Below are 21364 nucleotides of genomic sequence, written 5' to 3'. Positions count from 1 at the left end.
TGTTAGTGCGGAGGGTGATGGTTTAGATTTTCTGTAGGTGGGGGTTGTTATAGCTGTTGATTGGCTATTGGTTTTATGAATGTTGATACATGTTTTACTGTTTTGTTTCGATTTGTATAAAATGTTAAAAGTTCAATTAAAATATTTTCCAAAAAAACCTGATTATGGCAGTTTCCCTTTGACAGATGCTAGGCTAATTAGCGTGCAGTTTCCTGCTTTTTGTCTCCCTCTCACAAATAGTGGAGTTACAATTGCTATTTTTCAATTTGATGGGACCTTTCCAGAATCCAGGGAATTTTAGAAAATTACAACTAATGCATCTATTAACTTGCAGCTATTTCTTTTAAGATCCTATGGTGCTGGCCACCCAGGAACATATTTGGTTGTGCCCAAATTGGGATCATATCAAAAATCCAAGTGAGCTCTAACTTGCCTCATGTTAATGCTGAGAGTCATTGGCATACCAGCATTTGTGCTGATGGTAATTGTGCTGATGGTAATTGTGCTGATGATGGTGATGATTAGAAGAAGCTGAAGGAGGATTTTTTCCAAGAAAACCTAAAAGAAAAGTTGAAAATGCAGAATGACAGGCAGCAGATCAAACGTGGAAAACACGCGTCAGTTAGCATTTCGGGGAAAGGGAGACTTATTGAGAAAGCTCCCCTATGAAGTCTGATTTGCATTCATTTGATAGATGTTGCCTGGCCTACTGTGTCTCCAATGTTTTTTGTTCTTTAAAAAAAAGGTACTTAGTTGTACTGGGACATTGTCCACCAGAAGAGTCAGGCAAATGGAAGTTCAGGGCAAAGGGACGAGCAATCCAATCAAGAATTAGAGGTGTGGATTAGCTCTGGTGGGGTGTCCCCCAGTCCCAAGTCTGCCACTGTAGTCACCTATAAGAATATCGTTAAAAGCACAATGGTCGCTTCCCAGCCTTTTGGCTAAGATCATGTGTGAGATCAAGCCCAAGCTTGGATTTTTTTCTCACAATTTTTTTAAATTTCAATCAAACAAAAGGATTCTGAATATTCTACAATCCGGAGTTTTAGCTAATAAGTTCTACCAAAACAGACATTTACAAATGCATTGATCACAAAGACTTCATACAACCAGCAGGATAAGAATGAGGCTGGCGCCAGTGTGCGAAGGGAGAAAGGATATTTCCCTGGCTGCTCTTCTCAGGGCCCCGAGACTGTACAGCAATAATTGAAGTTAAGCTTGGATCTTGTCTGTCTTTCTTGTGGGAGTGCTGAATTGGATTCAATTTGAATTTGAATTGATTTTCGGAGCAAGCAAGGGGATGGATTAAGGGCTTGCCTGGTCCACTCTGCGCTCTGGCTTTGTAACTTTAAGAAAGGAATACAATTTAAAAAGAAATGAAGAGCACAGTGGTTGCTGACTGCACCCAATGCAGGGAGGGAAAAATCAATGCGAACAAAACTGCCTTCAACAGATAGACAATGTGTCATTTTCAACATTTTTCCTTGTAAATAAACCTTCCACAAAGTGACATTGTAATGATTACAGAAATCATCAAACGTACAGGACTAACATCGATAACCAATGTACAAGGAGGGAGTACAGCTGTGCTTTGATATCTAAGTAACATGCTGCATCCCAATCACTTCGCTCTTTGTTGTCCCTGCGACGCCTCTGTCCGCGCGCATTACCTGCACGGGGCGCGTGCTCGTGAGGGGCGCACGGAGCGCTGCGATTGGCAGAGCCCGGGCCGCGCTGCGCGTCCCCTTTCTGTGCGCGTGCGTGCTGAGCGAGGAGGAGCTGGATCAATGCAACACACAACCCCCTTCCAGCCGGCACACTGAACCGCGGATCACACAGACAAGGGACTGACAGGGTGGTGTTACTTAGCAAGGGAAATAACACTTTCTGTTTTAAAATATTTATGTTGTTGGAGTTTCCATGGTTGCTACCTATGTTCTTGTGTGAATGCCAGCGAAATCTTGACTTAACGTCTGACATAGAGTCCCGCTTGACGCAGTCAATGCTCCTCTCCATGTGCTAGTGTTTTCTTCATAATACGATACACGCCCAAGGCTTTTTCGGTTTAGTCGAGAGATGTTTGTGTTCGAGGCTGACGGCTTCTCTGGCAACTAAAGAGACATTAGAAGGGGAAGAATGAAAATGCTCCGCTTTCGCAGTTCAAGTATCAAGTCATTAAGCCAAGAGATCCAATGTACAGTCAGACTGCTGGATGACACTGAGCTACCTTGTATTATCCAGGTACAGTAATGGGGCGGATGCGTTTAACATTTAAAAATCCAGCCACCAATAAACTATTGGAAAGGTTATTTTGTGGTCGGAGAGGTTTTCCATTGGAAGCAAGAGTAATTTATTTATGTAATTGTAAGTCTTTTGTTAATTTTCCCGTGACAAAGTAATATTTTTCTAAAATATATTAGGTAGTAAATTACACGATAAATACTGATTCAATAACAAATGACTGAAATAGGTTGAAGACTCAGATACTTCCCCCGCCCCCCTCACGGACTGAACACAATGATAACATTATTATTGCAATGATGTTGCAATGGGAATGAGACCGCTTAATTTTTGCTATTGGTAATCAGTATATAGTCGCGGCACGTTTATCGATACCAGTTTTCGCTCCGTCTGAAATTGTGTGTATTTTTAAAAAATGGAGAAACTAATATTTATTCATATGTATTGCATGAGCTCACACGTGTTTTTTTTAGTGGGTTTACCGTGCAGATCCAATTTAAATAATTTCTTATGTTTCAAACCTCTCGATTTCTGGAGGTTGGTTGGAATGATTGTGTGTGGAGGATGTGTTTTATCATTTGTGCTTTATTTGAAACATGTGAATTTTCTTCCAGCGCCTCTGAAAAATGCGGTTCAAGATAAGTGCATTTTGTATATCAGCATTGTGCAGTCACAAAAAGAGTGTTTTCGTTTAAGGGTCAAACCACATTAAATATACAGGCATATACAGGCATACATTTCATCAATTTTATTTCGATTTTGCCAGATCATTTAAAACAAACATTCATATAGTTATAATTATTTCCCCATTTGAGTGACCATTGTAATTTGGCAACATTGGCTAGTTTACATTACTAATATTCCATTTTGTAGAAAATTGGCATAACTGAAAGATAAGCTTTGATTGGGTATGCATTTTAAACCTATGCCAGCAAAAAGGAAATTACAAGGAACTTTGCATTCATTTATTTGAAATAATACTCTTACCATCCATCCTGCGTAGATTAAATTAAGAATAGTTGATTTATCAAAAATTTGTCATTGAAAATTAATATAACTGTTATATCAACACTCTAAAGTGTTAGGATCCCGGATGAGTTCCCAACAATTTGTAAAACTGAGGAAAGGAAACTTTTGCCATAGGAGTGATAACACTGACCAATATGTATCTTTTATGTCAAAACAAAGTTGAATTTCAACACCGAACCAATCACCAATCAAAAAAGAAGGAGGCATATGACATGCATAGGCAGCTGGGATCAAGTGGATCTCTTAAAGAGCATAAAGGTTGTTGGAGTAGAGTTAAGAGAGAAATCAGGAGGGCAAAAAGAGGACACACAAGATTGCTTTGTCAGCCAAGGTAAAGGAGAATCCAAAGGGCATCGACAAATACATAAAGGGCAAAAAAGTAGGGAGAGAGTAGGGCCTCTTAAGGATCTACAAGGTCATCTATGTGCGGATCCACAAGAGATGGGTGAGATCCTAAATGATTATTTCTCATCGGTATTTACTGTTGAGAAAGGTATGGATGTTAGGGAACTTAGGGAAATAAACAGTGATGTCTTGAGGAGTGTAAATATTACAGAGATGGAGATGCTGGAAGTCTTAAAGCACATCAAGACAGATAAATCCCCGGGTCCTGATGAAATGTATCCCAGGACGTTGTGTGAAGCTAGGGAGGAAATTGCGGGTCCCCTAGCAGAGATATTTGAAATGTTGACAGCCACAGGTGAGGAGCCTGAAGATTGGAAGGTTTATTTAAGAAAAGCCTGGGAGCTACAGACCGGTGAGCCTAACGTGTGTAGTGAGTAAGTTGTTAGAAGGTATTCTGAGAGACAGGATCTACAGGCATTTAGAGAGGCAAGGACAGATTAGGGACTGTCAGTATAGCTCTGAGTGGAAAATCATGGGCGAAATTCTCCCCCAACGGCGCGATGTCCGCCGACTGGCGCCAAACACGGCGCCAATCAGATGGGCATCGCGCCGGCCCAAAGGTGCGGAATGCTCCGCATCTTTGGCGGCCTAGCCCCAACATTGAGGGGCTAGGCCGACGCCGGAGGGATTTCCGCCCCGCCAGCTGGCGGAAATGGCGTTTGTTGCCCCGCCAGCTGGCGCGGAAATGCGCGGGAGCGTCAGCGGGCGCTGTCAGTTTCCCGCGCATGCGCAGTGGGGAGAGTCTCTTCCGCCTCCGCCATGGTGGAGGCCGTAGTGGAGGCGGAAGGGAAAGAGTGCCCCCACGGCACAGGCCCGCCCGCGGATCGGTGGGCCCCGATCGCGGGCCAGGCCACCATGGGGGCACCCCCCAGGGTCAGATTGCCCCGCGCCCCCCCCCCCCCCCAGGACCCCGGAGCCCGCCCACGCCGCCTGGTCCCGCCGGTAAATACCAGGTTTGATTTACGCCGGCTGGACAGGCAATTTCTGGGCGGGACTTCAGCCCATCCGGGCCGGAGAATCCAGCGGGGGGGTCCCGCCAACCGGCGCGGCCCGATTCCCGCCCCTGCCCAATCTCCGGTACCGGAGACTTCGGCGGGGGCGGGATTCACGGCGGCCTACGGCCATTCTCCGACCCGGCGGGGGGTCAGAGAATGACGCCCCATATCTCACGAATTTGATTGAGTTTGTTGATGGGGTAATCAAGAATGGAGATGAGGGCAGTGCAGTCTACGTTGTCTACATGGACTTTAGCAAGGCCTTTCACAAGGTACCTCATGGTAGGTTGTGCATAAGGTTAAATCTCACGGGATCCAGGATGCGAGCCAATTGGATACAAAATTGGCTTGACAGCAGAAGACAAAGGGTGATTGTAGGGGGTTATTTTTCAAACTGGAGGCCTGTGACCAGTGGTGTGCCTCAGGGATCAGTGCTGGGTCTGGGATCTGTGCTGGGTCCACTGTTATTTGTTATTTATATGAATGATTTGAATGAGAATTTAGGAGGCATGGTTAGTAAGTTTTGCAGATGACACCAAGATTGGTGGCATAGTGGACAGTGAAGAAGGTTATCTACGATTGCAACGGGATCTTGATCAATTGAGCCAGTGGGCCGATGAATGGCAGATGGAGTTTAATTTAGATAAATGTGAGGTAATGCGTTTTGGTAGATCGAATTGGGGCAGGACCTGCTCAGTTAATGGTAGGGTGTTGGGGAGAGTTATAGAACAAAGAGATCTCGGAGTACAGGTTCATAGCTCCTTGAAAGTGGAGTCATGGGTGGAAAGGGTGGTGAAGGAGGCATTCATCACGTTCGGTTTCATTGGTCAGAATATTGAATATAGGAGTTGGGACGTTAGTAAGGCCACACTTGAAATACTGTTCTGGTCATCCTATTATAGAAAGATAATTATTAAACTAGAAAGAGTGCAGAAAAGATTTGCTAGGATGCTACTGGGACTTGATGGTTTGAGTTTAAGGAGAGGCTGGATAGGCTGGGACTTTTTTCCCTGTAGCTTAGGAGGCTTAGGGGTGATCTTATATAGTGATCTATAAAATAATGAGGGGGCATAGATAAGATAGATAGTCAACATCTTTTTCCAAAGATAGGGGAGTCTAAAACTAGAGGGCATAGGTTTAAGATGAGGGGGGAGAGATACAAAAGGGTCCAGAAGGCCAATTTTTTCACACAAGAGGGTGGTGAGTGTCTGGAACGAGCTCCCAGAGGCAGGTACAATTTTGTCTTTTAAAAAGCTTTCAGACAGTTATATGGGAAAGATGGGTATAGAGGGTTATGGGCCAAGTGCGGCAATTGGGACTAGCTTAGTGGTTAAAAACTGAGCGGCATGGACAAGCTGGACCGAAGGGCCTGTTTTTATGCTGTAAACCTTTATGACTATGACTCTATGACATTAGCAACAAAGTAAAACACTTTAGAAGTTAAAACACTTCTTAAAGAGTTTCCTCGGGGTGCTCTGGTTTCCTCCCACAGTGAAAAGCTGTGCAAGTTAGGTGGATTGGCCATGATAAATTGCCCCCAAGTGCCCAAAGGTTGGGTGGCACGATGGCGCAGTGGTTAGCACTGCTGCCTCATGGCCCTGAGGGCCCGGGTTTGATCCCGGCTCCGGGTCACTGACGGTGTGGCGTTTACTCTCTCCGTGTCTGCATGGGTCTCACCCCCACAACCCAAAAATGTGCAGGGTGGATGGATTGTCCACACTAAATTGCCCCTTAATTGGAAACATTAAAAAAAAAGTGTCCAATGGTTGGGTGGGGTTACAGGGATAGGGTAGGAAATTGGGCCTAGATTGTTTCAAAGGGTTGTGCTGACTCGATGGGCCGAATGGCCTCCTTCCACCCTGTAGGGATTCTATTAAATAAAATGAAAAACATGAAATTACTCCATACACCTGCAATATATATATTCCAATTAACTAAACCGATATAAGTCAAAGACCACTGATAAATAAAGTTAACAATCAGGTTTACTTGCTTTTCTCTGTGCAAAGACCTTGCAGATGACCTTTCAAGAGCTAGCTGAAGACCTGTATTGTCAGACAAACTGGCAACAACAGACAGATGTGGTTCCACCCCTTAATTACATCATAAGGCACTCTTTGGTCTCCTCTCACTTTGATGCTCCATGACCTGTTTATCAGGGGCTAAGCACCATTCCTCAAATTATTTACACCCCAAGGTTCCCCCCCCAAATCAAAAAACAATGTTCCATTAGCCTATCTGTAGACAAGCAAATGGTTAAAATCAATGATTTCCTCACTTTTATGGCCCCTCAATCATAACTTTAGCAGACATACTGCTTGTATGTATCTTAAACCACGGCATTTATTAACATTACTGCAACAAATATAAAATATAATCTATAACAGTTTCCTATATTCCTCACAAAGTGTTTTCTTTAAAGTGACTTTCTTTTTTGTGAAACATAGTGTTTGTTGCAGTAACCTTTGTAAATTCCACTATTGGTAGTCCAAAGGTGGTATGAAGCTGGGGTAATCATTTGTATTCTGATACACAAGGGTCAGCATCAAATTGGGTCAAGATTTCTCTTCATAATATCATTCAGATAAGAAATCTATTATCTCAACTGATTTTATTGTCTGAATATGACTGGGAAGTGTTTTCTAATTTTCATACACTTCTCGTTAAGCCACATTAATGCTACTTGACAGAAGGAAATACTTCTGAAAGATCTGAATTGGTAATTTGTTTGCACAACTGCTTTTTTATTTTTGTGCACTCATGCCAAACAGAATATTGCTGTGGACTATGGAATGACACAGTGGGTGAAGAGAGCTGGAATTTACATCAAACTAGTTTTTCTTTTCAATTCATTCTTGGGCTATGGGAGTTGCTTGCAAGGCTGGAATTTATTTGTAAGAATCCTTCCTATTTATTTCCTTTGTTCCCACTTCTTTTATTTGATTATTTTGGTCCGTGGACCCATATTCGGGATGTGCCTTTAAGCAGAAGACTCAAAGTTGAAACAACCTGCTTGCCAGGACACTATGGATCTTGGAAACCAGGTTTGGAGGGAGTTGGTTGATTGGTTAACAGGAAACAGGTGGCCAGGGGCAGTGTTCTGCTTGACAACGGTCAGTAACTGGTACCTGCGTGATGTTTGCTCAGAAAACTTGATACGAAGGCAAAAAGAATGCACTCCCACTCTCTTTAAAGCCTGAACGTCCGAAAGACATTGACTGGAAGTCATCCCAGTGCAGCAAAGCTCCTTATCCTTTTATTTTTATTTATATTTTATTTTCCTTTCCACTATCTTTGCCCCCCTGTGTTGTTTGTCCGTGTGTGTGGAGAATAGGGTGTGTTAGGAAGGAGGGGCTTAGAAAGGCTCCACACACTGCAGACCCGATGGGCCGAATGGCCTGCTCCTGCACTGTAAGTTCTATGAAAGGGATAGTATATAGTCAGTTACATTTTCTGTCCATTTAATTATAATACTGTACATAATACGAGGTAACTTGTGTTTTAAGGTTACAAACCTGGTGATTGTAGTTTATTGAGCTCAACCAAAGACCGTGGATATTTAAAATCAAATCTAATTTCACCTGTGTTGCGACTCCAGATGAAGTGGGGCTGGAATTGAATGCGCACTAGCCCAGAGTATTGTGACATATTGCTAACCTCTAGTTGCTCTGAGAAGATAGCAGGTCTTTTTATTGAACCACATCAATTTTTTATTCCTTGAAATAGTTTGATACAATGAAATAGTTTGCCAGGCCACTTCGGAGAGCAGGTAAGTGTCAGCCACATTAGTATAGAGCTTTGGCAAGCGTTTCCAGTCTTGCTCGCCTCGATACTGGAAATTCCCTCCTGAGGTCAACAGATCTTTCAATTGTTTGTGAAACTGACAGTCCTGCCCACGACGATTTACCCGTGTCACATGTACACCAGGCTGAGCAAGGATTGCAAGTTTCCTCCCCTAAAGGGCATTGGTGTCCCAGTTGGGTATTTATGGCAGTCTGACAGATTCATGGTCATTTTTGCTGATGGCAGATTTTGAATTTCACAGTTTGTGACAGTTTATTCAAATTTTTAACTGTCAGAGTGGGATTTGGACTAATTATCTGGATTGTTCATAGAACATAGAACATTACAGCACAGTACAGGCCCTTCGGCCATCGATGTTGCGCCGACCTGTGAAACCACTCTAAAGCCCATCTACACTATTATAGAACATAGACATCCAGGCCTTTTGAATATAAGTCCAGTAACATTACCATCTTGTTTTTGCTGTCTGGAAAACTGCAGAAATGCCTTCAAGGTCCGAGATTTAATATCCTAACTTTTGATATCTTAGCTTATCTGTCATATCTATAACATATAGAACAGATGTGGAGATGCCGGAGTTGGACCGGGGTCAGCACAGTAAGAAATCTTACAACACCAGGTTAAAGTCCAACAGATTGGTTTCGAATCACTGGCTTTCGGAGCACTTCTCCTTCCTCAGGTGAATGAAGAGGTAGGTTCCAGAAACATATATACAGACCAAGTCAAAGATGCAAGATGATACTTTGAATGCGAGTCTTTGCAGGTAATTAAGTCTTTACAGATCCAGAGAGAGGGGTAATCACAGGTTAAAAAGGTGTGAATTGTCTCAAGCCAGGACAGTTGGTAGGATTTCGCAAGCCCAGGCCCTAAGAACCGATACAGAGTATATAGATAACAGATGCCTGAAGTGATTAAAAAGTTGTAACATAATCCAAGCATTCAGAATATATTAAAGATAATTTCTCACTGGCCAGTTACTCTAAGGTGCGTCTGATTATATCTCAAACCATCCACACCATATAGAATCATAAACACATACAGACCAAGACGGTCCGAAGTTCCTACCCTATTGAATATTAAGTGAACCCATCTCAGTTAGGAGGATCTGCAGACCCTATAACTGGCTTCAATTTCTATCAACTAAAGAGAGGGGCTCCCCCAAGGGCAATGGTGGTGAGATTCCACAGGTACTTGGATAAGGAACACATTCTACAGTGGGCCAAGCAGACATGGAGCTGCAAGTGGGACAATAGTATCCTATGGGTCTACCAAGACCTGAGTATGGAGGTGGCCAGGAGAAAAGCAGGCTTCAAACAGATTAGGTTGATCTTTTTTAAGAAAAAGGTAAAGTTCGGGCTGTTGTATCCAGCCCATCTTTGGGTCACGTACGAGGAACAGCACTTGTATTTCAAGTCGGTCGAGGACGTGCTGGACTTCGTGAAAAGGAAAGGACTGGTGGTGGACTGAGAACTTTTGAACTTTGCTGCAACGTTCGTGTGATTTTTTTTTTTTTCTTTTTGTTTCTCTGTTCTTTAAAAAATGTTTCTTTTTGTTTTGTTTTGTGGAAGCTGTTTGTAATGCCTTCTGTATTGATTTTGGACCAGTGGCAGAGCTGAGTGAGTTAAGGTTTTCATTTTCACTGTTGGGGGATGGAGGTGTGCTTGTTTAGATTTTGGTGTTTTTCTGTCGAGCAATTGTGTGGGGATTGTTTGACGTTGGAGTATGTTTGTATGAGCGGGAGGGGAGGGAACAATAGGTGGGAGACTATCCGGCGCCAGGGATGGGAGCCACCAAGTTAGCTGGGCGGGCAAGCTCACGGAAGCACAGTGGGGTGTGTGCATATGTTCGGTTTATCAAAGGGGTTGGGTTACAGAGTGTTGTTACAAGGGGGGGGGAGGGGGGGAAATGTTCTGCTGATGAGGGAGGGACTTGGGCCAAGGAACAGAGAGGAGGTTGGGGGCGGAGGCTGCCTGGGGGCGGCTCGGAGGCGCTGAGCATGGGCTGGAGGCGGGCCCAAAAAAGGGGATGGTTGATCGGCAAAGGGGGGGGGGGGACAATGAGCCCCCCAACTAGGCTGATCACCTGGAATGTTCGAGGGTTAAATGGGCCGGTCAAGAGGGCACCTGTGTTCGCGCATCTTAGGGGACTGAGGGCGGACGTGGTAATGTTGCAGGAGACGCACCTTAGAGTAACTGCCCAGATTAGATTGAGGAAAGGCTGGGTCAGTCAGGTCTTTCACTCGGGACTGGATTCAAAGACTAGAGGGGTCGCGATCCTGATCAATAAGCGGGTGGTGTTTGAGGCGGGGAGAATAGTCTCGGACGTGGGAGATCGGTACATTATGGTCAGTGGGAAACTGGAGGGGGTGCAGGTGGTATTAGTAAATGTGTATGCGCAAAATTGGGATGATGTGGAGTTTATAAAGAGGATGCTGGGGAAGATGCCGCCTGGACTCGCACAGGTTGGTCATGGGAGGGGACTTCAACACAGTTGTTGACCCTGGCTTGGACCGGTCAAGCTCAAACGGGCAGGGTGCCAGCAATGGCAAAGGAACTAAAAGGGTTCATGGAGCAGATGGGGGCAGGATGGATCCATGGAGATTTGGGCAGCCGAGGATGAAGTAGTTCTCCTGCTACTCACATGTGCATAAAGTGAACTCCTGGATCGATTTCTTCATTTTGAGCAGGGCCTTACTGGCAGGGGTGGTGGACACGGGGTATTCGGCGATTACAATCTCAGACCATGCTCCGCACTGGGTTGACCTGCAGGTTAGTAAAGACAGTAACCAGCGCCTGTACTGGAGGTTAGATGTGGGAATTTTGGCTGACGAAGGGGTGTGCGAGCGGCTGAAGAAATGTATTCAGAATTACCTGCAGGTCAACGACACGGGGGAAATTTCAGCAGCGATGGTCTGGGAAGCACTGAAGGCGGTGGTCAGAGGGGAGCTGATCTCGATATGGGCCCATAGGGAGAAGGTGGACAGGGTAGAGGCGGACCGACTGGCTAAGGAGATACTACAGATCGATAGGAGGTATGCGGAGACCCTGGAGGAAGGGCTTATAAGGGAATGGTGGAGGCTACAGGCTGAGTCCGGCTTGTTAACCGCAGGGAGGGCGGTGGAGCAGCTGAGAAAGGCGAGGGGTGTGATCTATGAGTATGGAGAGAAGGCCAGCAGAATGCTTGCACAGCAGCTTAGAAAGAGGGAGGCAGCCAGGGAGATAGGGAAAGTAAATGACGGAGATGGGAACCTGGTTGGAGATTCAGCAGGGGTGAATAAAGCATTTAGGGATTTCTACAGTAGGCTGTATAGGTCAGAACCCCCTATGGGGCCGGAGGGGTGAGGCACTTCTTGGGGGGGAGGGGGGGGGGGCTGAATGTCCCAAAGGTGGACGGGGAGCTGGTAGAAGGGCTGGGAGCCCCGCTCGGATTGGAAGAGATAGTGGAGGGTCTGAAGGCCATGCAGGCGGGTAAACCTCCGGGGCAGGACAGGTACCCAGTGGAGCTTTATAAAATGTTCCCTGGGATATTGGGCCGTTGATGAGGATGGTCAATGAGGCAAGGGAAAGAGGGGTGCTGCCCCCGATGATGTCACAGGCCACAATTACGCTGATTCTGAAGCGGGAAAAGAACCTGGAGCTGTGTGGGTCCGACAGGCCGATATCCCTGTTGAATGTGGACGCCAAACTGCTGGCCAAAATTCTGTCCTCCAGGATTGAGGATTGTGTTCCGGACATTATTGGGGAGGACCAGACGGGGTTTATTAAGGGTAGGCAGTTGGTGGCCAATGTAAGGAAGGTTGTAAAATGTGATCATGATGCCCCCGGAAGGTAGGGAGGTGGAGGTAGTGATCGCAATGGATGCAGAAAAGGCTTTTGATCAGGTAGAATGGGATTATCTGTGGGAGGTACTGGGACGGTTCGGATTTGGGTGGGGCTTTATTGACTGGGTCAGGTTGCTGTATCAGGCTCCTGTGGCAAGTGTACGGATGAATAGGACCACATTGGACTATTTTAGACTGCATCGGGGGATGAGACAGGGATGCCCCCTCTCCTAACTGTTGTTCGCGCTAGCTATAGAGCCGTTGGCAATTGCTCTGAGAGCCTCAAGGGGCTGGTCCGGGCTGGGGGGGGGCCGTTGGCAATTGCTCTGAGAGCCTCAAGGGGCTGGTCCGGGCTGGGGGGGGGGGGGGGGGGGGGGTAGTGGGGGGGGGGGGTTTGGAGCACAGGGTCTCGCTCTATGCAGCCGACCTGTTTTTGTATGTACTGGACCCATTAGAGGGGATAGAGGAAATTATGAGGTTTCTAGGGGAATTTGGCCGGTTTTTGGGTATAAGCTAAATATGGGGAAAAGTGAGATGTTTGCGGTCCAGGCGAGGGGACAGGAGAGACGATTGGGGGGACTGCTGATAAGATTACTAGGGGGAAGCTTTGGGTACCTAGGCATTGAAGTGGCGCGGGAATGGGACCGGCTGCATAAATTAAATCTGGCCCGGCTAGTAGACCAAATGAAGGACGATGGGGCGTGCTCCTGTTGTCATTAGCTGGGAGGGTGCAGACAGTGAAGATGACCGTCCTCCCGAGATTCCTGTTCGTGTTTCAATGTCTCCCCATCTTTATTCCGCGGTCCTTTTTTAAACGGGTCAGCAAAGTGATCTCTGGCTTTGTTTGGGCGGGCAAGACCCTGCGGGTAAGGAAGGTAATGCTTGAGCTGAGTCGGGGAGAAGGCGGGCTGACGCTGTCAAATTTTAGTAACTATTACTGGGCGGCGAATATAGCTATGATCAGGAAGTGAGTGGTGGGGGAGGGGTCGGCATGGGAGCATATGGAGGTGGCTTCATGCAAGGGCACCAGTTTGGGGGTGTTAGTAACTGCGCCTCTGCCGTTCCCGCCGACATGGTACTCCACCGTGGTGGTGGCGGCCCTGAGAGTCTGCGGGCAATGGAGGAGACATGTGGGAGCAGAGGGAGCATCGGTCTGGTCCCCAATCTGGAATAATCACCGGTTTGCCCTGGGAAGTATGGATGGGGGGGTTCCGGATGTGGCGGAGAGCAGGGATTGAGAGGATGGGGGATATGTTTATGGAGGGGAGCTTTCTGAGTATGAGGGTACTGGAGGAGAAGTTTGGGTTGGCGAGGAGAAACAAATTCAGGTATCTGCAGGTGCGGGACTTCCTACGTAAACAGGTGTCAACCTTCCCACTCCTACCGCTAAGGGGGATTCAGGACAGAGTAGTTTCCAGAGGGTGGGCAGGAGAAGGGAGCATCTTGGACATTTACAAGGAACTTATGAGGTCAGGGGAGACGCAGACTGAGGAGCTGAAGCGCAAGTGGGAGGAGGAGCTGGGCGGAGAAATGCAGGATGGTCTGTGGGCGGACGCATTGAGTAGAGTCAATGCGGCCGCAACATGTTCCAGGCTCAGCCTGATACAATTTAAGACTGTTCACCGGGCTCACATGACAGAGGCCCGGATGAGCAGATTCTTTGGGGTGGAAGACAGCTGTGCAAAATGTACGGGAGGACCAGTGAACCATGTCCACACGTTCTTGGCATGTCCGAAGCTTAGGGGATTTTGGCAGGGGTTTGCAGATGTCATGGCCACGGTGTTTAAAAACAAGGGTGGCGCTGAGTCCAGAGGTAGCGATTTTTGGGGTGTTGGAAGACCCGGGAATCCAGGAGGAGAAAGAGGCAGACGAAAGAGGGGCAAAAAGCAGCTATACCCTGATCACCTCAGGGACTATAATGGAGATTGCACACACATGGTCATCAGCTGAAGGTTGACATCAAGGAACATGATGTCCCTATGTTCAAATAGCCTGTGTAGTCTACACATTAGAAATATCCTCATGAGTGAGCTACTGGAGGCTGCAGGCACTCCACCACAATATCCCAATAAGAACCATCACCATCGGGAGTTACACATGAGTCATCACAGGCAAAAGAGTGGGGAAATTTAAGAGAAAATTTGATTGGGGATAAGGTACCGTTTGGAGGCGGGTGGTCAGGTGGGAGCAGAAATCTGCATTTGTACTTGCGATTAGAGGTAACAAGCTGCAATATATACAGAAGGCATTTCTTCAACTGTTCATTATCACTTAAGTGTGAATTATTTATATCAGAACATCCAATGATCCTTCAGAATGATAACTTAGCATATACTGGGGTAGGGACTTTAGACCTTCTTGGTCTGTATGGTTTAGGATTCTTTATAGTATGTATATTTGTGATTAAAGTAAGGCACATTAAGCACTGAGCAATTGATAATGTATAATATAATCCGAATGTTTGGGTTATATTACAGCTTTGAGGGAGTTGGGTGCAATGTTAGTAAAGGAATAAAAATTAAAATACAGAAAGTTGAATAATATAAAGTCAAAAGGAATAGTGCACATATATCTAAATCTGAATTTGCATAAACCAATTGTGTTTTAAAAGGATTGGCCCAGATTTTGCTGTCAGAGTAACGGTGAGGTTAGCTGGTGCGTAAATGGTACAACTCCAAACTAGGGGCAGATGTGCAGTTAAATACCAATACCCAAAAGTTGCTGTAAACATTGCACCTGACTGCTGTTAGCTCCGCAGAAGGATAATTTCACTATCTGCCTCATCATTAAAATACATTGAATGACATGAAGTTGCTGTATTTATGTGATTGATATATGTACTAAATTTGCTACAGAAATTTGAGCTTTGTCAGGACAGATGAAGCTACACGTTAACTATTTTCAATCAAACTCTCTGGCACTGAAAATTAACTATTAGAAGTATGAAATTTCATTCCTTCGGGTATTCATTGTTGTTGGCGAATTGATAAATGTCAAAGCTAAAATGACATTTTGTTTCTCTCCCTTAATTCAATCTCTCTTCGCCTCTCTTTGTTTTTATTCCTGTACCAGATTTAACTATTTAAATTTACCCACTCTAATTTACACTTTTCTCTGTTGTTCCAATGTTTATTTCACAATTCTTCAACCTTCACACGTCTCCGAGAACTGTTATCCCTATTATCAGCTTGCACTTTCAGCAACTCGCTGAAAGATGAGGCAAGCCTAACAACAGATGCCAAATCTGGATAATTTTTCTTGGGCTGTGGATGACGGTAGCCAGGCTGCATTTATATTCTACTCTTTTTTCATCAGAATATGACGATGGGTCATCTTTTTGAACTGCTATCGTTCTTGTGGTGATGGTACTCAGTGCTGTCCTATCTATCTTTTTATCCTTTGTATATTTGTCAGGGATGCATCGGGTCTTTTAAATGTTGAATTCCTTCTTGCTTGTCATGTTTGACATAGACAAACATGAGATAAATTATTAGAATATGGAATACATTATGATTTTAGTTCTACAAGCCTGTATTTATGACTCCCTGCTGATTTATTACCATTGGTCAGTCAACTATTTTCATTATTTATCTTTTCAAGCCTTTACAGAATCTTGAAGATCAGTTAATCCCCTTAATTCTTCAATGCTCCAGTGAACCATGCCCAAGATTTTCAAATCTCCCTTTATCTGGATATAATTTTAGTAATTTATATTGTACTCATTCTATGAAATTGAGCAGCTAACAATTGGGCATCCATGAGGTGCTGTGAGCCATCAGCAGCAGTGGAATGTAAACTCCATGGACCTTATACATCCTTCATTTTATCATTACCATTAAACCAGGAGACTAATCCAGGTTCAGTGAGGAGTGTATGAGAGCATGCAGTGAGCAACACCAGGCATTCCTAAGCATGAAGTGCCAACCTGGTGATGCTACATGCATCGTAAACCAAAAGGAGCAAAATACTACAGGCAGATGTAAGCGATCCAACAACAACGCATTAGATTAAAGCTCTGCAGTCCTGCCACAACCAGTTGTGAATGATAGTGGACAATTAAACGGCTAAGGGGAGAAGACTCTCGGAACACCTCATCCTCAATGATTCTGGAGCCTGGCACGTCAATGCAAAAAAACAATGCTGAAGAGTTTACAACCATTTTTAGCCAAAAGTGCTGAGTGGATGATCTATCTTGACCTACTCCTGAGGCCCTCAACATCATAAATACCGGTTCTCGGCCAATTTAACCCACTCCATGTGATATCAAGAAATGCTGAAGCACCCATACATCAAAGGCTATGGGTCTTGACAATATTCCAGCTGTGCTACTGAAGACTCGTGCTCCAGAACTAGCTGCGCTTCTAGCCAAGCTGTACAGTACAGCTATAACACTGGCATCTACCCAACAATGTGGAAAATTGCTTTGGTATGTCTTTCCACAAAAAGCAAGACCAACCCAATTTGGCCAATTATCACCCCATTAGTCTGCTCTCAATTATCAGTCAAGTGATGGAAGGTGTTGTTGATGGAGCTGTCCAGTGGCACTTACTGACCGATAACCTTTTTAGCAATGCTTAGTTTGGGTTCTGGAAAGCCAGCTCCAGATGTCATTGCAGCCTTGGTCCAAACATGGACAAAAGTGCTGATTTCTGGAGGTGAAAGTTGACATCAAGGCAGTATTTGACAAAGTATCAAGGAACCCTAGAAATATCGAAGTCAATGGGAATCAAGGGAAAAGTTTCCTAGTTGGGAGAAATACCTAGCACAAGGAAGATAGTTATGGTTGTTGGAGGAGAATCATCTCAAATCCAGGACGTCACTGCAAGAGTTCCTCAGGGTAGCATACAAACCCAAACCATCTTCAGATCTTCATCATGACCTTCCCTCCATCATGATGTGAAAAATGGTGCTGTCCTGATGATTTCACAATGTTCAGTGTCATTCCCAACGCCTCAGAAAATGAAGTAATCCATGTTTGGATGCTGCAAGACCTGGACAACATTCAACTTGATAAGTGGCAAGTAGTGTTTATGCCACACAAGTTCCAGACAATGACCAATTTAATAATCTCCCCATGACATTCAATGGCATTACCATTCCTAACCTCCCTGACATTAATACTATGGAGTCACCATCGACCAGAAACTTAACTGGACCAGCTACAGAAACACTATGGTTAGGTTAGCATGTCAGACATTGGGAATTCTGTTGTGAGTAACTCACCTCCGTACCCTTCAAAGCCTTGCCACCAACTATATCAGGGTTTTAAAACTCAGGGTTGTGACGGGTCACGGGCGGTGTTGGGAGGGTCGCAGAGCGATTGGCTGCAGTGTTCTCGATCGTGGGAGAAGTGTCCAACGGTCGGCTTTTTAAAATGCCGGCTGTGACCAGCTTTCAAGAATGCCGGCAATCCTGCGCATGGATGGATGAATCTGTTGAAGTCACTGATCAGGTCGGGAATGACAAAGGAGTAGGGGGGATTGGACCCATGGAGGTTCAGACAACCGGGAGATGTGCACCGGGTATATTCCCGTAGATTTTTTTGTTGTGGGGAAATTGGTGCTCCCGGGGATAGTGGGGGCGGAATATGCGGCAACCGCTAGACTGATAGGGCGGTAATTGGCTGGGTTGGATTTGTCCTGTTTCTTGTGTACAGGACACACCTGGGCAATTTTCCACATTGCCATGTAGATACCAGTGTTGTAGCTGTATTTGAACAGCTTGGCAAGGGGAGCACAAGTCTTCACTACAATTGCCGGAATATTATCAGGACCCATAGCCTTTGCAGTATTCAGTGCCTTCAGCCGTTTCTTGCTATCACGTGGAGTGAATCGTATTGGCTAAAGTCTGACCTCTGTGATGCTGGGGACCTCTGGAGGAGACCGAGATGGATCATCCACTCGGCACTTCTGGCTGAAGATTGTTGCAAATGCCTCAGCCTTGTTTTTCATACATGTGCTGGGCTCCTCCATCATTGAGGATGGGATATTTGTGAAGCCTCCTCCTCCAGTGAATTGTTTAATAGTCCACCAACATTCAACACTGCAACTGCAGAGCTTGGATCTGATGCGTTGGTTGTGGGATCGCTAAGTTCTATTACTTGCTGTTTGGCACACAAGTAGTCCTGTGCTGTAGCTTCACCAGGTCGACACATCATTTTCCAGTATGCCTGATGTTGCTCCTGGCATGCTTTACTGCACACTTCATTGAACCAGGGTTGATCCCTTGATTTGGTGGTAATGGCAGAGTGGGGGATATGCCGGGGTCATGAGGTTGCAGATTGTGGTTGAATACATTTCTGCTGCTGCTGATGGCCCACAGCACCTCATGGATACCCAGTCTTGAGTTGCTAGATCTGTTCGAAGTCTATCCCATTTAGCGGTGGTCACTTCTGCGATACTGTCATGGAGGCAAGTTGATGAGGATGAGGTCAAGTATGTTTTACCCTGTTGTTGGTTCTCTCACCACCTGGCTGCAGACCCAGTCACGCAGCTCGGTCCTTTAGAACCCGGCCAGCTCGGTCTGTGATGGTGCTACCGAGCCACTCTTGGTGATGGACATTGAAGTCCCCCCACCCAGAGCGTATTCTGCACCCTTGCCACCCTCAGTGCTTCCTCCCAAGTGTACTGATCCTTGCCCATATTCAACCTGAAGCCATGAGACTTCATGGGGTCCAGAGTCGATGTTGAGGACAATTCCCTCCCGACTGTATACCACTGTGCCGCTACCTCTGCTTGGTCACTGCCGGTGAACAAGACATACCCAGGAATGGTGATAGTGCTGTCTGGGACATTGTCTGTAAGGTATGATTCTGGGAGTGTGGCTATGTCAGGTTGTTGCTTAGTCTGTGAGACAGCTCTCCCAAATTTGGCACAAGCCCCCATATGTTAGCAAGGAGGACTTTATAGGGTCAACAAGGCTGGGTTTGCTGTTGTCGTTTCCGGTGCCTGGTTCGATGCCAGTTAGTCTGTCCGGTTTCATTAATTTTTTCGGTTGTATATGGGCACAAGGCAGGGGTGCAGCTGTCCCTGCTGCTGTTGGCGCTGGCTATCAAACCTTTGGCCATTGCACTCAGGGCATTGAGAGAGTGGTATTGTAAGGGGGGGTAGGGACCATTGCACTATGTAGATGACTTGTTGCTGTATGTTTCAAATCCAATGGGTATATTGGGTAAGTTTGGTCCATTTTCAGGATACAAAATTGAATGTGGGAAAAGCGAAGAATTTCCAGTGAACGCCCAGGGGAAGCACCCTACCATTCAGGCTGGCCAGCAGTAGGTTAGATATTTGGGTATTCCGGTGTTCCATGCCTGGGAACACCATAAGTGAAACCTGTCTGGCTTAGTGGAGGGAGTGAAAAGAAATCTGAAGAGGTGGGATGCCCTCTTGCTATCACTGGCAGGGAGGGTGCAGATGGTCAAGACGAACGTCCTTCCGAGGCTTTTGTTCATTTTCCAGTCTCTCCCGATTTTCCTGCCAAGGCGTTCTTCCGAAAAATGGACAGGTTAATTTTGACATTTGTATGGGCGGCAAGAGGTTGAGGATTCGGAGGTGTTTTTTTTACAGAGGAGACAGCGGGTACGGGGGTGGGGCGGTGGGGCGGTGGGGTGGTGGGGCTGTGGGGGTGGGGTGGTGGGGGTGGGGTGGGGAGGGGAGGGGGCTCTGGGGGTGGGGTGGTGGGGTGGTGGGGGTGGGGCTGTGGGGGTGGGGGTGGGGTGGTGGGGGTGGGGTGGGGAGGGGAGGGGAGGGGGCTCTGGGGTTGGGGTGGGGGTGGGGCTCTGGGGGTGGGGCTCTGGGGTGGGGTGGGGCTCTGGGGGTGGGGGTGGGGCTCTGGGGGTGGGGTGGGGCTCGGGTGGGGTGGGGAGGGGAGGGGGCTCTGGGGGTGGGGTGGGGGTGGGGAGGGGGCTCTGGGGGTGGAGTTGGGGAGGGGCTCTGGTGGTGGGGTGGGGTGGGGAGGGGAGGGGGCTCTGGGGGTGGGGTGGGGTGGGGAGGGGAGGGGGCTCTGGGGGTGGGGTGGGGAGGGGAGGGGGCTCTGGGGGTGGGGTGGGGAGGGGAGGGGGCTCTGGGGGTGGGGTGGGGAGGGGAGGGGGCTCTGGGGGTGGGGTGGGGAGGGAGCTCTGGGGGTGGGATGGGGGTGGGGTGTGGAGGGGAGGGGGCTCTGGGGGTGGGGAGGGGAGGGGGCTCTGGGGGTGGGGAGGGGAGGGGGCTCGGGGTGGGGAGGGGAGGGGGCTCTGGGGGTGGGGAGGGGAGGGGGCTCTGGGGTGGGGTGGGGAGGGGAGGGGGCTCTGGGGGTGGGGTGGGGAGGGGAGGGGGCTCTGGGGGTGGGGTGGGGAGGGGAGGGGGCTCTGGGGGTGGGGAGGGGAGGGGGCTCTGGGGGTGGGGTGGGGAGGGGGAGGGGGCTCTGGGGGTGGGGTGGGGAGGGGAGGGGGCTCTGGGGGTGGAGAGGGGAGGGGGCTCTGGGGGTGGAGAGGGGAGGGGGCTCTGGGGGTGGGGAGGGGAGGGGGCTCTGGGGGTGGGGAGGGGGCTCTGGGGGTGGGAGGGGAGGGGGCTCTGGGGTGGGGGTGGGGAGGAGTGGGGGGTGGGGAGGGAGGGGGCTCTGTGGGTGGGGAGGGGGCTCTGTGGGTGGGGAGGGGGCTCTGGGGGTGGGGAGGGGCTCTGGGGGTGGGGAGGGGGCTCTGGGGGTGGGGAGGGGCTCTGGGGGTGGGGAGGGGAGGGGGCTCTGGGGGGTGGGGTGGGGAGGAGTGGGGGTGGGGTGGGGAGGAGTGGGGGTGGGAGGGGAGGGGGCTCTGGGGGTGGCGAGGGGAGGGGGCTTGTGGGGTGGGAGGGGGCTTGTGGGGTGGGGAGGGGGCTCTGGGGGTGGGGTGGGGAGGGGGCTCTGGGGTGGGGGTGGGGAGGGGGCTCTGGCGGTGGGGTGGAGGTGGGGTGGGGAGGGGAGGGAGCTCTGGGGGGGGCGGGGGGCTGCGCTCCAAAATCTATACTATTATTTGGCAGTGAAAGTGAGAAGTGTGGCAGTGGCGGTGGGGGGGGGCTGTGCTCCAAAATCTATACTATTTGGCAGCGAAAGTGAGAAG

At 47.9% G+C, this 21364-nt stretch overlaps 1 protein-coding gene across 3 annotated transcripts in view; it reads left to right on the top strand.

Annotated features, from left to right (window-relative positions):
• The first annotated feature begins 1773 nt into the window (after nucleotides 1-1773).
• frmd3 (FERM domain containing 3) overlaps nucleotides 1774-21364 on the top strand; it is a 356546-nt gene continuing 336955 nt past the window's right edge. For all 3 annotated transcript variants that reach the window (XM_072516657.1, XM_072516656.1, XM_072516655.1), the window contains exon 1: nucleotides 1774-2241. In XM_072516657.1, the coding sequence (XP_072372758.1) occupies nucleotides 2137-2241 (105 nt within the window). In that variant the 5' untranslated portion in view covers nucleotides 1774-2136. The remainder of the gene's footprint in view (nucleotides 2242-21364) is intronic.

This window comes from Scyliorhinus torazame, chromosome 9, assembly GCF_047496885.1.
Source record: "Scyliorhinus torazame isolate Kashiwa2021f chromosome 9, sScyTor2.1, whole genome shotgun sequence".
NCBI lineage: Eukaryota > Metazoa > Chordata > Chondrichthyes > Carcharhiniformes > Scyliorhinidae > Scyliorhinus > Scyliorhinus torazame.
The sequence above is the reverse complement of the archived record's forward strand: the minus strand, read 5'-3'. Positions and strand labels throughout refer to the sequence as shown.